This window comes from Melopsittacus undulatus, chromosome Z, assembly GCF_012275295.1.
Source record: "Melopsittacus undulatus isolate bMelUnd1 chromosome Z, bMelUnd1.mat.Z, whole genome shotgun sequence".
NCBI classification, from domain to species: Eukaryota; Metazoa; Chordata; class Aves; order Psittaciformes; family Psittaculidae; genus Melopsittacus; species Melopsittacus undulatus.
Window position 1 is genome coordinate 101,221,404 of NC_047557.1, and position 14,836 is coordinate 101,236,239.

General features: G+C 56.4%; 3 protein-coding genes across 8 annotated transcripts in view; 2 read left to right on the forward strand and 1 right to left on the reverse strand.

The window, feature by feature from the left end:
* ZC3H18 (zinc finger CCCH-type containing 18) overlaps positions 1 to 4,855 on the forward strand; it is a 48,391-nt gene extending 43,536 nt beyond the window's left edge. For all 4 annotated transcript variants that reach the window (XM_034072864.1, XM_034072865.1, XM_034072866.1 and 1 more), the window contains 2 exons: positions 2,058 to 2,154; positions 3,993 to 4,855. In XM_034072864.1, coding sequence (XP_033928755.1) covers positions 2,058 to 2,154; positions 3,993 to 4,191 — 296 coding nt within the window. In that variant the 3' untranslated portion in view covers positions 4,192 to 4,855. The remainder of the gene's footprint in view (positions 1 to 2,057; positions 2,155 to 3,992) is intronic.
* A 1,296-nt stretch (positions 4,856 to 6,151) lies between these two features.
* Positions 6,152 to 9,429, forward strand: IL17C (interleukin 17C). 3 transcript variants are annotated; one of them, XM_034072940.1, is made up of 4 exons: positions 6,152 to 6,280; positions 7,897 to 8,216; positions 8,843 to 9,047; positions 9,263 to 9,429. In XM_034072940.1, the coding sequence occupies exons 1-4, from the start codon at positions 6,278 to 6,280 to the stop codon at positions 9,362 to 9,364; spliced, it is 630 nt and encodes a 209-aa protein (XP_033928831.1). In that variant the 5' UTR covers positions 6,152 to 6,277; the 3' UTR covers positions 9,365 to 9,429. The 3 variants fall into 3 exon arrangements, with proteins under 3 accessions (XP_033928831.1, XP_033928830.1, XP_033928832.1); XM_034072939.1 differs by lacking the exon at positions 6,152 to 6,280 and having other exon boundaries at positions 7,825 to 8,216; XM_034072941.1 differs by lacking the exon at positions 6,152 to 6,280 and having other exon boundaries at positions 7,825 to 8,216; positions 8,843 to 9,429.
* Positions 9,430 to 10,112: 683 nt separating this feature from the next.
* CYBA (cytochrome b-245 alpha chain) lies at positions 10,113 to 14,256 on the reverse strand. Its single transcript, XM_034072872.1, has 6 exons — positions 14,128 to 14,256; positions 11,840 to 11,909; positions 11,609 to 11,683; positions 11,315 to 11,398; positions 11,159 to 11,240; positions 10,113 to 11,073 (listed from the first exon to the last, which is right to left on the reverse strand). The coding sequence occupies exons 1-6, from the start codon at positions 14,183 to 14,185 to the stop codon at positions 10,891 to 10,893; spliced, it is 552 nt and encodes a 183-aa protein (XP_033928763.1). The 5' UTR covers positions 14,186 to 14,256; the 3' UTR covers positions 10,113 to 10,890.
* Positions 14,257 to 14,836: the final 580 nt, after the last annotated feature.

Sequence of the window (14,836 nt, forward strand, 5' to 3'; positions counted from 1 at the left end):
GTCCTGCTGTGAAAACACCGTGCAGGTGAGACACTGGTTTGTGAAGTAAGCGAGGTGAGGTCAGCCCTGGGCAGCCAAACCCGGCCTTGCCTAGCTTCTTGTGATGCACATTGAGAGTGCCTTGGCTCCACTGTGTCTGTGTAAGTCCACTGCAGAGGAAGAAAAAACCCAAGAAAGCCCTCACTTTGAAGACACAATGTGCTCATCTCTGCTGTAACTGAATGCATCCATTCCACAGCAGCCTCCTGTTCTCTAGTAACATCACTGGATATGGCTGGGGAAGTCAGAGGGTTTTCCCTTGCTGTATCCCACAATTTTCTGCGCCTCTCAGTCTTCCTGATACAAAGGTTTGTGGTAGTGCTTAGAAAGGGAGCAGAGGCTGCCAAGGTTCCAGGATGGATGCAGTAATTGGCTCTATCACCTGTACTGTGAAATGAGGTGATTTCCCCACCTGTGTGTGACACAACCTGATCTGCCCTGTATGTTTAGAAAGACATGGGCTTTCCAGGTGTTCTCCTGGGTCTGAATCGTCAGCAGCAGAATGAGCACCTTGGAAAACTGAGCTAGTGAACCATGTCAAGAGGAACCTAAATGCCACACTCCAGCCTTTGCTGTCACTGCTGAACACCAAAGGGGGGGGGGAGTTGTCAGCCTGGTGTTGACGTACAAGCCAGCATTGGCACGTGATGTTGTTTTCCCTGTTGTCTCGGCTGTAGGTGTATCTTGTTGACTCTGGGTACCAGCCAGAAAAAACTTCTGTGCTAATAGCCTGGTTGCATTCAACTCTGCAAAGGGAGCATGGAAGGGACTGGGTGAGGTTTAAGTTCACTGGGTTCTAGTTCACAACTACTGCTGAGCTGCAGACAAATGAAGGGGCCGACCTAGCAAACTGTGCTGATTTTATAGATGCATAGGTGTAGATGTAATTATACAGTTTTATTTGCTGTCTGTGTGTTACAAAACCACTCTAAGCAGTAGCAAGTGGGACACAAGCCTGGAAGGCAGCTCAGCCTCACCTCCCAGTGGCGAATGTACCCTTGGACTGAACTGGGACTGAGCAAGAGAGACACTCCAGCATGCAGCTTGCACTGGTGTCCCAGCAAAGGGTGTTGTGCCTGAGTCTCGCTTCCCTGGTCTGTCACTGTGCTGTGATCAGATCTGCAGTGTCTGTGGCTTTCTCACAGTGTCAGTCTGTAGGAGCAGAGGGCTGTCCAAGCACACACAGGTGGCTGCTGCTGCAACAGGGAACTGAGCCCCTTTCCTTTCTGGAGTGCTACTGAGTGCAAGGTTAGCAGCCACCAGCATCACTGTCCCGGTGCAGTATAGCAGGGTGTGTTGTTCACCTCATCCCTGGGACTCATGGACAACACTGCAGGCATTGGGCTGCCTTCCAGTGGTTGCCTCTTTGTGCACTGGAATAGCAGGGGCTGGGAAACCCACTGCAGCAAAGCTGGGTAATGCTGCTGCAGGACTCTGTTGTGCTTCCCATCACTGCTGAGCCTATTTGGGCAGAGCATTGATGGCTCAGTCTGTGCTGAGCACACACAGATGACGCTGCCTGTGGGTTTGCTGGCTTCAAAAGCAGCAGAGCTCAGTCACCCATCACTCTTTAAGCCAATACACCCTGTTACCTGGCCAGCCTGGAGCCAGCTCAGGTGCCACAGTGCCCGTTGTGCACAAACTGGATAATGGAGCCCTGACTCTGCCTGCAAGGGCCAGCCCTGCCCCGCAGGTTTAAGAGCAAAGCATGGCCTAAAAGCACCGTGGAGCAGCTTTGTTTCAGCAGCCAGAGGGTGAGGAGAGGACAGCGTGGCTCCCTGCAGGTGCTGTTTTGTACAGCTGACCATGGGGCACAGCCTTGGCTAGCTTACCTGCTTCCCCTGGAGATGGGGTGCACGATGGTAGGTGTGTTTTCCAGCTGCTGCTGGACTTGGCCTGTTGTTGGCATGGGCTGGTAAGTCTGAAGAGAGCATCTGTACAGTGTGAGGTGGTGCAGTAGGCTGGGTAGTGAGCTGTACCTTGGTGGTGAGTGGGAACCTCTCAACCTTTCCCAATAGGCTCTCGGGACAGGAAGGCAACTGGAAGACTCTCTTCACCCAAGCAAGAACGACAGAGAGGCCAGAACACGAAACCTTCTCCTGCACAGGCTGACAGGTCAGTGCCCTCTTGTTCTCATGGGTCAGGCTTATCCAGCAGCTCAGCCCCTCCTCTCAAGCAGTTCTGAGGCTCTCTGGCCATAGTTTCCAGTTGCCATGGAGGCACACCAAGAGGAAGGACACCAGGCTCCCTGGGTGGGAGCCAGAGATGCCCAGGGGTTCAGTGGAAGCCACTGGCTAACTGTTCCAGCTCAGAAATGAGCAGGAGCCTGGGGGTTTTCTTGAGGTCAGTCCCAGCAAGAGGAGCCAACTGGGTAAGCTGCAGGCTCAGTCATGCCAGTGCCTCTGCCTCTCACTAGCACTGTGTTGTGCTAATGAGGAAGGAAGTACAACCCTATCCTCCTGCTGCCACTCTTCCTGTGGCACATCACTCAGGTGCCTGATTCCCACTCTTCCATAGCCTGGCAGAACCTCAGCTGCTAACTCTGAGATGGTCAATTGTGGCCCCTGCTTCAGACTGGCTGGTGACTGGCCCTGGCTTTGGGCCTTCCCATTCCCTCCAGTGATGGGTGTCCACCTCCTGCACCCACTGCTGGGAATATCCCTTTGCAAAACTGGGTGAGTGGCTCCAGGGACTTTGGGCTGTGCTGCACTCAGAGCCCTTTGGCTGAAGGGTTGTGGAGCACCCTCTGTGGCACACCTAAAGCTTCCTTGGTCCTCCTTGCCCATACCCAAGTAGTGCTTTGCATGTCTCTAGTGTCATCTCCCCATGGATCTGTGAGCCAAGGGATGCAGCCCTGCCTCATGCCCCTGTCCCCAGCCTGGGGCACAAGTGAGCCTCAATTTCTGTGTATCAGAGCCTTCCCAAATCAAAACCTGTCCCTGGTTACCACAGCCCTGTCCTCCTTCAGGACATGAGGTCCTGTTTTATAGCAGTGTAGAGAAACCTCAGCCTTACCAGACCGTGGTGTTGGCCACATCCATTGTTCTTGATCCTCATTTACCTACTGCTGTTGGGTTGGCAGTGTTGTGTGGTGGGTTTGGTGTTCCCTTTGCCAGACACAAGGTAGTTAGGGACACATTGGTGTGCTCTAGGGTAGCCCAAGGGTTGGTCTGTGCTTTGTTTCTGCTTGGGGCTGTTTGGGTTGTGCTTGCACAGCCACACTTAAGTGTAAAATGAAAGGGTGACATGAACAGGGGATGGTGACTCTCACCACTCACATCTGGCAGCAGTAGTGATGCTTTCCTGAATGGTCCAAGTCATTGGAGCCAGCCAAGGCTCACACTGTGCTCTCAGTGTGTCACCAAGCTGGTGGCACTGCCAAACCCCAGCAGGCTCGTGCTTCCTGGTCCCATCACCCTCCTTCCCCTATAGCAATGAGGGGAAATAGTGGCCTATGGTGGGAAAATCCACAGGCCAATTGCCTCCAACCCAGTCATGACCCAATCCAGGAAGAGCCACTGCTGCCGGTGGCAGGGACTGGTGGCTCCCGTCCTCCCCACATGGGCTCAGCCCCATCTCACAGCCCCAGAGTGCATCTCTGGGTGCTCCCTACAACTGCCCCATCCACTCTAGGGCAGGAGCTGTTGGGATTTGACACCATGGGGATGCTCCAGTGCTGCTCTGCACTTACCCTGTGCTGCATTCCCCTCTTCCCTTGTGTCCCTGCAAGCTCCTTTGTGTGTGCAAAACCCCAGTGAGCTGCTCACAACAGCCACAAGCTGGGTTTAAATCTCAGGATCCCCTTGGAAAGACTGATCTTTTACTGTTCCAGCCAGTTTTCCAACCCCTGTTTCCTTCCATGGGCACTTAGAGTGATGCTTCCCACTGGAGCAGGTGGCAATGGGGTTTGTATCCAGTGTGATGTACTCACCACGCTCTCCAATCTCTTCCAGGAAGCGCCAGCTCTCACCTCAGTCCAAGAGCTCCAGCAAAGTCACAAGTGTACCAGGCAAAGCCTCAGAGCCAGGCCCTCTGGGTGCCAAAGCAGGCAAATCCAGCACCCTATCCCGACGGGAAGAGCTCCTGAAGCAGCTCAAGGCAGTGGAAGATGCCATCGCTCGCAAGAGGGCCAAAATCCCAGGGAAAGTATAGTGGGAATTGCCCTGGTGACTGTTGATCCTTTTTATAACGAGTGTCAAAGCAGCCACGTTGGGATTTTGCAGTTCTGTCTTTATTTTGGCTGCGTTCTTTTTAGCGAGAAAACCAACCAAACCCACACAAAATACCCCAAAACCAGATTGAAGTTTGTCAACCGAGAGACGCCTGCTCCAGGATCTGCCCCATGTAAATTATGCACAGAGGACTCCAGGCTCCCCCCACGTTGGATGCTCTCACTGTCTCCTCTGGTTCTCTCTGCCCTCTCTCCTCTCTGCTAGCCTTGAGTTGTATTCTCCTAGTTAGCCCTGCTGTGTGTTGAGTGTCTTCAGCAATGCAGTTCTATATACTGTGTAATGAGAGAGCTGAAAACTGCTGTGAACTGCTGGCAACATCACCTCCTCCCTGCCCTTCCCCTCCAGGAACAAAAGTTATATATATATTCTTGACTAAAGTCTCATTGGGAAAATGACCTGTCCTTTATCTTGAGCAGCAGAATGTCTTAGTTGATTCAGGAGAAGCCCTGCAGGTGTTGGGGGCATGTCTGTCTAACAGAGAGGGTCCTTTTCCTCTTGGATTTTTATTTTCTTCCCCATTTCCTCCCTTTTTTTTCTTTTTTTTTGAGGGATTTCCGTGAAATAAAGTATTTTGATAACCATTCCTTCATTTCCTTGTTCTCTGTCATCCTGCTCCCTTGCCTTGAGGGACCTGTTCCCCCCCAGTTTCAAGGTATGTAGTTTGTCATGGTCTCCTGATGTCCCTATGGTTGCATTGATCCTGCTGCCACCATCACCAGCCCCATAGAGCTGGAATTGCTGCTATGTTGCTTATGAGGGAGCCCTGTGTCCCTTTGATGCAGGTGCCACGTACCCTGGACCCCCTGGGTCCTCTGCCCCTGCACCCAGTATGGAACCAGTATCCCACTGGTATTAGATGGTGATGGGGGCTCTGTGGGCTGGGCTTCACTTGGTGTAATTTGGGGGTGCCTCGGTTTATAGAGCTCTTTTGGGGGTACCCCCTGTGTGCTGTGATGGGAGGTTCTGCCCTTGCACCCAGTATGGAACCAGTACCCACTGGTATTGGATGGTAGGGGTATAATAAACCCCTCTGTGGGCTGTGCTTCACTTGGTGTAATCCAGGGATTCCTCTGGGTTTATCCAGCACTTTGGGGGTCCCCCCTTGTGTGCCTTGTGCCCCTCTGCTTAGGTAATGTGGCACCCTAAAAGTCACTGCTGAAATGGGTCCAAATCCCATGTTTTTGGTAAAAAAGACAAGTGTGGCTGTGCCTGGTCCTGTAAACCTTTCACACATGCTTCCCAGTACTGTTTATCCCACTGTACTGGGAGTACTGCACTGCTATAGGGATAAAGCCTGAGCTTTACCAGCTCCCACAGCATCCTCCCCTTTGTGCTCAGCACCATCATCCTGCCATCAAGCAGGACAATGGTGCTGGACCAGCCAGCATCAGTGTGGGGGGGGGGGGGGGGGCAATCAAAGCCACTGCCCTTTCCAGTGTTGCCCAATTTGGGACTTCTACTCTGGGAACGTGATGGTGATATCACTATGGGGCTTACGCAATGGGGCCACGGCCTGGGGCACAGGGATCATGCCCTATGGGTCACGGGAGGGATGGGGGGGCTGGTGGATGGGTACCCAGAGCAGATGGGCACAGGATGCCCTGGGTACCCATCCACCAGCCCCTTTGCAACCCATACCACGCATTCCCACATCATTCCATGCCCTTTATAGGCAGCCAAACCAGTCAGCACCCCTGTCCCTACAGGTCTGTACCTGCCTTATCACACACCCCCCCCTCCATTCCCATTCATCCTCCAACCAATTTTAGGGATGCTGGGACTCCATTTCCGGGCTGGAACACGCGGGATTGAGAAGGAAGTATGACAGCCTATGGGGAGGAGGAAGGAGCTCCGGAGCTGGAGTTTCCAGGTGTGTGTACATCACCTGCCCCAGCCCTATATAAAGGAGGCAGCAGCAGAGGTGCTGCCATTCGGCCGCCTGCATCCCAAGGGTTCAGAAGGGATCCCCCCTACAGCATCCATCACCGTGTTCCTGTGCCCTCCTCATGGTAACAATGGGAATGAGGTGGGGTTAAAGGGGGGGAATGTGGGGCTGGGAGTGGGTCTGGACACATATGTGTATTGTAGGGGGTAAAAACACACATATGGGTTAAGGGATCTCTGGTTTGTTGCATGTGTAAATACAATATGTGAAGTGTGTGCCTGTACATCGGCTGTTGGCTGTTGCTTTTACACGTGTGTATGTGTATGCATGGGGAGTACAGTGCTCTGTATGTAAGGTGTGCACAGCCCCGGGTGCATATATATAGTGTATATACAGTGATAAACGTGTGTGGTGCTGACCAGTGTTGGTATGTAGGGAGCACAGTGCCCTATACATGTAGGGGCTGCCCAGCACAGGGTGCTCACAGCTCCAGCACATACACCAGTGATATATACATGTGGTTCTGACTTAGAACTGTATGCATCTGTGTGCAGGTGTGCTGGTAACACACGTGTTTGTATGTATGCATCTGTGCACATATAATGGTGATAAACAGTGTTTCTGACTGTGTTGTCTGTGCCCTTGGGAGGGTAATTCAGTTGCATGCAGGTGTATTGGTAACATGTGTGTTTGCACATATGTGTATCTGCATGCATGTATGTGTGCTGTTACTGCTGAGCACACAGGCTGAGACCACTGTTTGTGTGTGTGTGCACATCTGTGTGTGTGTATACACATCTGTGTGTGCATGGAAGGGTAGCGTGTGGCATGTATGTGTATGCGTGTGCTTGTACATCCTGCATGGACACGTGCACACCGGTACTAATGTATGTTTTACACGTGTTCAGGTATCTTTGTGTGTGCTGGTGTTGTGTGTGTGTAACTACACGTGTGCTGGTACTCTGTGTGTTTGTATACACAGGGTGTCTGTGTGTGCATATGTAAATGTATATGTGTGTGTGTGTGTACATGCATGTATAGGGCTGGAGCAGCTCCCATAGGAGCCAGGCTGAGAGAGCTGGGCTGGAGCAGCCTGGGCAAGATAAGGGGAGACCTGAGAGCAGCTCCAGTGCCTAAAGGGGCTGCAGGAAAGCTGGAGAGGGGCTTGGGACAAGGGATGCAGGGACAGGCCAAGGGGAATGGCTTGAACCTGCCCAAGAGAGGGGAGACTGAGCTGAGCTCTTAGGCAGAAGCTGTTCCCTGTGAGGGTGCTGAGGCGCTGGCACAGGGTGCCCAGAGAAGCTGTGGCTGCCCCATCCCTGGCAGTGCTCAAGGCCAGGCTGGACACAGGGGCTTGGAGCAGCTGCTCCAGTGGAAGGGGTTGGAGCTGGAGGAGCTTTAATCTCCCTTCAACCCACCCAGGCTGTGTTGCTATGGTTCCATGTACAGGTGTGTGTATGTGCATACACAGGTGTGAGCTGCTCCTTGGCAGTGGGGGTGTACACACATGTGTGGGTACCATGTGTGCGCACACCCCCATGTGCTGATGCTGCCTGTATGTGTGTGCAGGCACACGAGTGCTGATGCTCTGCACACCCAAACCCATCACCCTGGGGGTCCTGGGGGGGGGGGGGGGGGTGTGATCTCTTCTCTGCCCCACATCCCCATGGGGCAGTGTGTGGGTAACGGGTGTCCCACACACACATGGGGTCCCCCACACTGACCCAGTCTCTCCCACAGGGCTGGCTCACTGCCCTGGCCCTGCTGTGGACCCTGGTGCTGTGCCATGGCCTGCGCCGTCCGGTGCCGCATCCACACGGTCCATGTTACAGCACCGGTGACCTGCACGATGGTGAAGCCCCCACACCCCTGCTGGGCCGCAGCCTGCGCTGGGACCACTATGTCCCAGTGCAACTGGTGCCGCAGCTCGAGCGCCTGCAGGACAGCCCCGGTCACCGGCGGCACCGGCGGCATGGGGAGCACGGGTGCCCCACACTGCAGCTGCGCACGGGGCTGCACAGTGAGCACCATGAGAGATCCATATCCCCGTGGAGGTACCGGTGAGTGAACCGCAGCAGTGTGCTGTGCATCGGGGTCCTGAGCATCCCTTCAACACCAGTGTCAGGGTCCTTGAGCACCACTTGAACATCAGTATCAGGATGCAGGAGCATCCCTTGAACACCAGTATCAGGGTCCTGGAGCATCCCTTGACCATCAGCATCAGGGTCCCCAAGCATCCCTTGAACATCAGGATCAGGGTCCCTGAGCACCCCTTCAACATCAGCATCAAGGTCCCCAAGCATCCCTTCAACACCAGCATCAGGGTCCTTGAACATCCCTTAAACATCAGCATCAGGGTCCTTGAGCATCAGTATCAGGGTCCTTGAGCATCCCTTGAACATCAGCATCAGAGTCCCCAAGTATCCCTTGAACATCAGGATCAGGGTCCTTGAGCACCCCTTCAACATCAGCATCAGCCTCCTTGAACATCAGCATCAAGGTCCCTGAGCATCCCTTAAACATCCACATCAGGTTCCCTGAACACCCCTTGAACACCAACACCAGCTTCCCCAAGCATCCCTTGACCATCAGCATCAGGTCCCCAAACGAACCTCCCCTACCCCTGCTCCAAGTGGACACCTCCTGGTGCCCATCCCCTCCCTGACCACACCACCATTCCCCACAGCATCAACGAGGACGAGGACCGGTACCCACGCAAGCTGGCGTTCGCCGAGTGCCTGTGCAGCGGTTGTGTGGATGTCAAGACAGGCAGAGAGACAACATCACTCAACTCGGTGCTCATCCACCAGACCATGATGGTGCTGAGGCGCAAACCATGTCCACGTCCCACCGGCCCCGGCCTCGTCACCTTCGAGGTGGACTACATCAAGGTGCCTGTGGGGTGTACCTGTGTCCTGCCCCGCACCGGGCGCTGAGCATCACCCCAAGCTCCCACGGAGCCCCATAGTGTGACTGTGTCACCGCATCCATCCTGACCTGTGCTTGTTTTAGAGCACCCCTCACCCTGTTATTTATGCTATTTATGAGCCTTGTTGATGGGGATCTCCTTGTAACCTGTTATTTATTGATGATGCCCTCATTGAAGCTGCAGATCCTGGACTGGCATCACCTGATGGTACCCATGGCCCTACAGCCGGACCCTGCGAGCGCTGCCTGGAGCCTCGCTGGTTATTTATTCCCCCCATAGAATCCCTATTTATTGTCTCCTTTATGTGTGCTATTTAATACTGGCAGCCTGCAAATAAAGGCCGACACTCCCAGTATGGTCCCTGCTCTGTTCCAGTCTGTGGGGGGCACATTCAGGGGTGTCTCATGGGGTGATGCTCTGCATCTCCCAGCCCCATTGTGGTGGGTACAGCCCCACGCACCCATTGCATGGGGTGATGCAGGGGTGCCCCATCCCACGGCACCACGGTCACATCGCCCCCTGCTGGGGACACCCCGTACCTGCAGCACCCCCATAGGGATGTGAACCCATCACCCCTTGTCCCATCACTACAATCCCTAAGGAATAATCCATCCCCAGCATCCCTATAGCCCCATTCAGACACTGGAAGCTGCTCTGAGGTCTCCACTGATGGGGCACGTTCAGTCCCAGCACCCACGACCCCACATCGCACCCCCAGCACTGACTGCAGTGGGGAGGGCAATGTCCCCCCATTGCCAGGGGGGTCACCCCAGGCTTTGGGGGCTCCTCTGGGCGTACCTGGGGTGCAGGCCCATGTACAACCATTCACATCCACCCCATCACTGGGTCCGTTTATGGGGGTACAGGATTATGTGTGTCCCCATATCCCCTGTCACACTACCCATTGCACTGTTTTTGCCCATAACTGCACTGTTTGTCCTTAAACTCCATCCAATGATCCTAACACCCCCCCCCCAAATCCATCCCCATCAGCAGCAGCCCCTCCGGAGCAGGAATTGGGAGCATCCGTGTTTATCCCTTTATTGCAGCTGCACAAGTGACAACAAGCAGCAAGAGCCAAGTGTGGAGTGGAGCTGCTGATCCCCATCATGGGGAGATGGGGATCTCATGGGAAGCTGGTGTTCCATAGGGATCTGGGGATCCCGGAGAACTGGGGGGTGCTTGGAGAGCTGGACCCCTCAGGGAGCTGAGCATCAGTGGGGATTTGGGATAGTGGGGAGCCAAGGGGGAACTGATGATCACCAGGGATATGGGGACCTGGGGAGCCTATGGGACCTGGAGATCCCTCATGGAGCTGAGCATCCCTGTGGATGTGGGGACCCCCAAGAGATGGGGAGCCCCTGGAAGCTGGAGATGCCTCATTGAGTTGAGCATCCCTGGATTTGGGGATCCACAGGGGATGGGCAGCCCCCGGATCTGGAGACCCCACATGGAACTGAGCATCCCTTAGGATTTGGGGAGCCTGTGGAAGCTCGAGATGCCTCATTGAGCTGAGCATCTCTTGGGATGTGAGGATCCACAGGAGATGGGAGCCCCTGGGACCTAAAGACCCCATAGGAGCTGAGCATCCCTATGGATCTGGGGACTCCCCAGGAATCCCAGGGAGAACTGATGATCGTCATGGATTTGGAGATCCCAAGGAGCTGTGGACCCCATAGGAACCGAGCATCCCTATGGATCTGAAGATCCCCATGAGCCGAGCACCCCATTCCCCCCCAGCAGCCGCAGTACATTGGGAAGCATGAGCAGCAGCAGCAGCAGCATCAGGGGGTCCCCCCCATCCATCACTCAGCCTCCACAGGGATGGGGTTCACCTGACCCCCCCCTTCTGCCGCCTGCTTCCTACGGGCATCCTGGGGGGGCCGTGGGGGGGGGTTGCTGGGGGGCTGCTTGAGGGTGCCCCACACATGGGGCCGCTCCCGGGGCTGCTGCTCTATGGGGCTCCACTCCTCCCCACGCACTGCAGCCTGCGAGGATGGGGGGGGACAGGTTGGGAATGGGGCTCCTCAATGGGAACCCCATAAACCTGCCCCCCATCCCCAATGCACTCACCAGCAGGTAGATGCCACTGGCGATGCCCAAGCAGACGGTGCCCAGGATGGTGGACAGCAGGAAGCCGGCAGGGACGGCCAGGCTGTGGATATGGGATGGGTTGGAAGGGGCTGATCGGGGGCTGCACCCCGATCCAGACCCCATAACCCCACTTACGCAGCGTGCAGCACGGCTCGGATGTAGTAATTCCTTGTGAGGGGTCCAAAGAGCTTCACCACCGCTGTCAGGTACCTCTGGCCACTGCAGAGATGCAATAGGGAGTCAGAACACAGGGGATACCCAAAGGACCCCAATTCCATGGTGTCTGTCCATGGGATACCCCAAGGAACCCATCCATGGGATATATCCCTGTTCCAACCCCATCACTCCAGACCCTGGTGCCATGTCCATGTGTTTGGGGGTACCAGGACCCCAAAATCACGGGGTTGGGGGGGGGAACACCCCACTTACCACCTCTCCATGGTGGAGCCCTTCTTCCTCTTGCTCCTGGGGTACTCAAGCAGGCAGACCAGGACACCTGCAGCGCTATGGGGGGGTCAAGGAAAGGGATGCTTGGGGCAGGATGAGTCCATAGGCACAATCCCAACCATAAACAGGGCAGGGAGGGGGTTATGTCTCCCACTGTCCATGCTGGTCTGGGCAGGGTTTTCCTGCTCCCTGGCATCTTCTCCATAAGGATACATGGCATATGCTGCGAAGTACCAGCCCTTGAACTGCCCTGCCACGGCCACGATCCCGCCTGTCAGCATGACTGTGGGGCGAGGGAAAATGGTCCTGATGGGGACATGGCGTCCCAACACAGGATATGGCATCCCAACTGGGATACAGCACCCCCAACCCAGGATATGGCATTCCAACTGGGATACAGCACTCCCAGCCTGGGACACAGCACCCCCAACCCATGATACAGCATCCCAACTGGGATACAGCATCCCAACTGGGATACAGCACCCCCAACCCAGGATACTGCACCCAACTGGGATACAGCACTCCCAACCTGGGATACAGCACCCCCAACCAAGGATACAGCATCCCAACCTGGGATACAGCACCCCCAACCCAGGATACAGCATCCCAACCTGGGATACAGCACCCCCAACCCAGATTACGGCATCCCAACCCAGGATACGGCATCTCAACCTGGGATATAGCAACCCCAACCCAGCATAGAGCATCCCAACACAGGATACAGCATCCCAACCCATGATACAGCATCCCAACCTGTTATACAGCACCCTCAACCAGAAATACAGCATCCAAATCTGGGATATGGCACCCCAATCCATATTATGGAACCCCAACCTCAGATACAGCACCCCAATCCAGCATATAACCCCCCAACCTGGGATAAAACACCCCAACACGGGACACAGCACTGCAACCCGGGATACACCCCCCAGTCCAGGATACAACCCCTAACCCAGGATACAACCCATCCACCTGGAACACTGCCTGCAACCAGGGATACAGCTTCCCAAACCCAGGATACCCCAACCCCAAACCGGGATGTGCCCCCCCCAATCCAGGACTGTGGTCCCTGTATCCCAGTACATGGGATGCAGAAGCCCCTGGACTGATGGGAATTGAACGGGGGGGGGGGTCAGGAAGGGGCTGAGGTCACTGCCCCCCCCCCACGAGCATTGCCCTGTGTGGGACGGAAGCATCGGGGGGGGGGAGGAGGAGGAGGGACTGGAGGGGCCGAGGAGGAAGAGGAGGCTCCGACCCTGAGCAACCCAACGGGACCGCACTTGGGGCCGGCCCTGCTTGCGCCATCCCGGAAACACCCGGAGCTCCTCATCCCTGTGCCCACAAACACTGATCCTGCACCCCCAGAACCTGCACCCCAAGAACCCTGCACCCCCAAACCTCATCCCAAACACTGATCCTGCACCCCCAAAACCTGCACCCCAAAACCCTACCCCTGACCACCCCGTTCCTCCCTACCCCCCAAACCCTGCACCCTCAAACACCACCCCTGCACCCCAAGAACCCAAACCCTGCACCCCCAAACCCTGCCACCCCAAACACCACCCCTACAAAGCCAGAACCCTGCACCCCCCAAAACCCTGTACCCCCAAACCTCACCCCCAAAACCTGATCCTGCACCCGCAAAACCCGCACCCCCAGAACCCAATCCTGCACCCCCCACATCTTCCACCCCCTCAAACCCCCTAATATCACCCCTGAACCCCCAGAACCCAAACCTAGACCACCAAACCCTGCCCCCCCACACCCTGCAGCCACAAACACCACCCCTAAACCCCCAGCCCCCAATCCTGGACCCCCAAAAACATCCACCCCCCAAACCCTGCCCCCCCACCCCCTGCACTCCAAACCCTGCACCCCCAGACCCTACCCCTGACCCCCCCGTTCCTCCCCACCCCCCAAACCCTGCACCCCCAAACACCACCCCTGAACCCCCAAAACCCAACCCTGCAACCCCCATCCCTCTGTACCCTCAAACCCTGCACCCCCCAAGTCCCACCACTGGACCAAAAGCCCCTCCACCCCCAGACCCTACCCCTGATCCCCCATCCCTCTGCACCCCCCAAACTCTGCACCCCCAGACCCTGATAACACAATCTCTGCACCCCCAGCCCCTGCACCCCAGCCATCAGCACCCCAACCCCTGTCCCACCACCCCTAAACCCTACACCCCAACCCCCCTGCACCCCCAAACCCTGCACCTCCGGACCCTGATAACCCAGACCCTGAACCCTCTGCCCCTGCACCCCCCAAACCCTACCCCTGACCCCTCACCCCTCTGCACCCCAGCCGTCAGCACCCCAAGCCCTGTCCCTGCACCCCTAAACCCTCCACCCCAACCCCCCAGCACCCCCAAACCCTGCACCCCCAGACCCTAACACAGACCCTGCACCCCCAGCCCCTGCACCCCAACCCCTGTCCCTGCACCCCTAACCCCTCCACCCCACCCCCCCTGCACCCCAACCCCTGCTCCCCCCACTCACTGAGCCCGGCCGCCAGCGCCTGCTCGTTGGCCCACATGGCCCACTCGATCTGCCCCATGGCTACCCCGAACCCCAAGGCTGCGCTCGGCCCGACCAGGAAGGCTGATGCGCAACCAGTGCCGGCCACGCCCCTTCCGGGAAACCACGCCCCCTTCCCCATAGACCACGCCCCCTTCCCATAGACCACGCCCCCCATCGAGACCCGCTCCAGCCCCTACCCATGGGTCACACTGGGACACAGGGGTCGTGCACTGGAGGTCACTGGGGGACACGGGGCATGAAGGGGGATGAGGATGGTGCAGGGGGGGCCGGTCCAGGGGGGCAGGATCAGCCCTATGGGGGTCAATGGGGGGTACGGGGACCATGTGTGGGGACAAGGGTGATGCTGAGGGGCAAGATCATCCCCAGCATGGACATCAGAGAGACAGCATCAATCCTACAAGGGCCATGGGGATACAGAATCAGTGCTCCAAGGGACACAGCAGCGGTCCTAGCAGGGACAGCAGGAGGGAAAAGGGAACAAAAGCAGCCCCACAGTGGGCATGGGGTGGACAGGCTTCCATAGCAACCTTCCAGGGACTGAAAGGGGCTACATGGATGCTGGAGAGGGACTGTGCATCAAGGACTGGAGCGATAGGACAAGGGGAATGGGTTAAAACTGAAACGGGAAGTTTAGATTGGATATAAGGAGGAAGTTCTTTACTGTAAG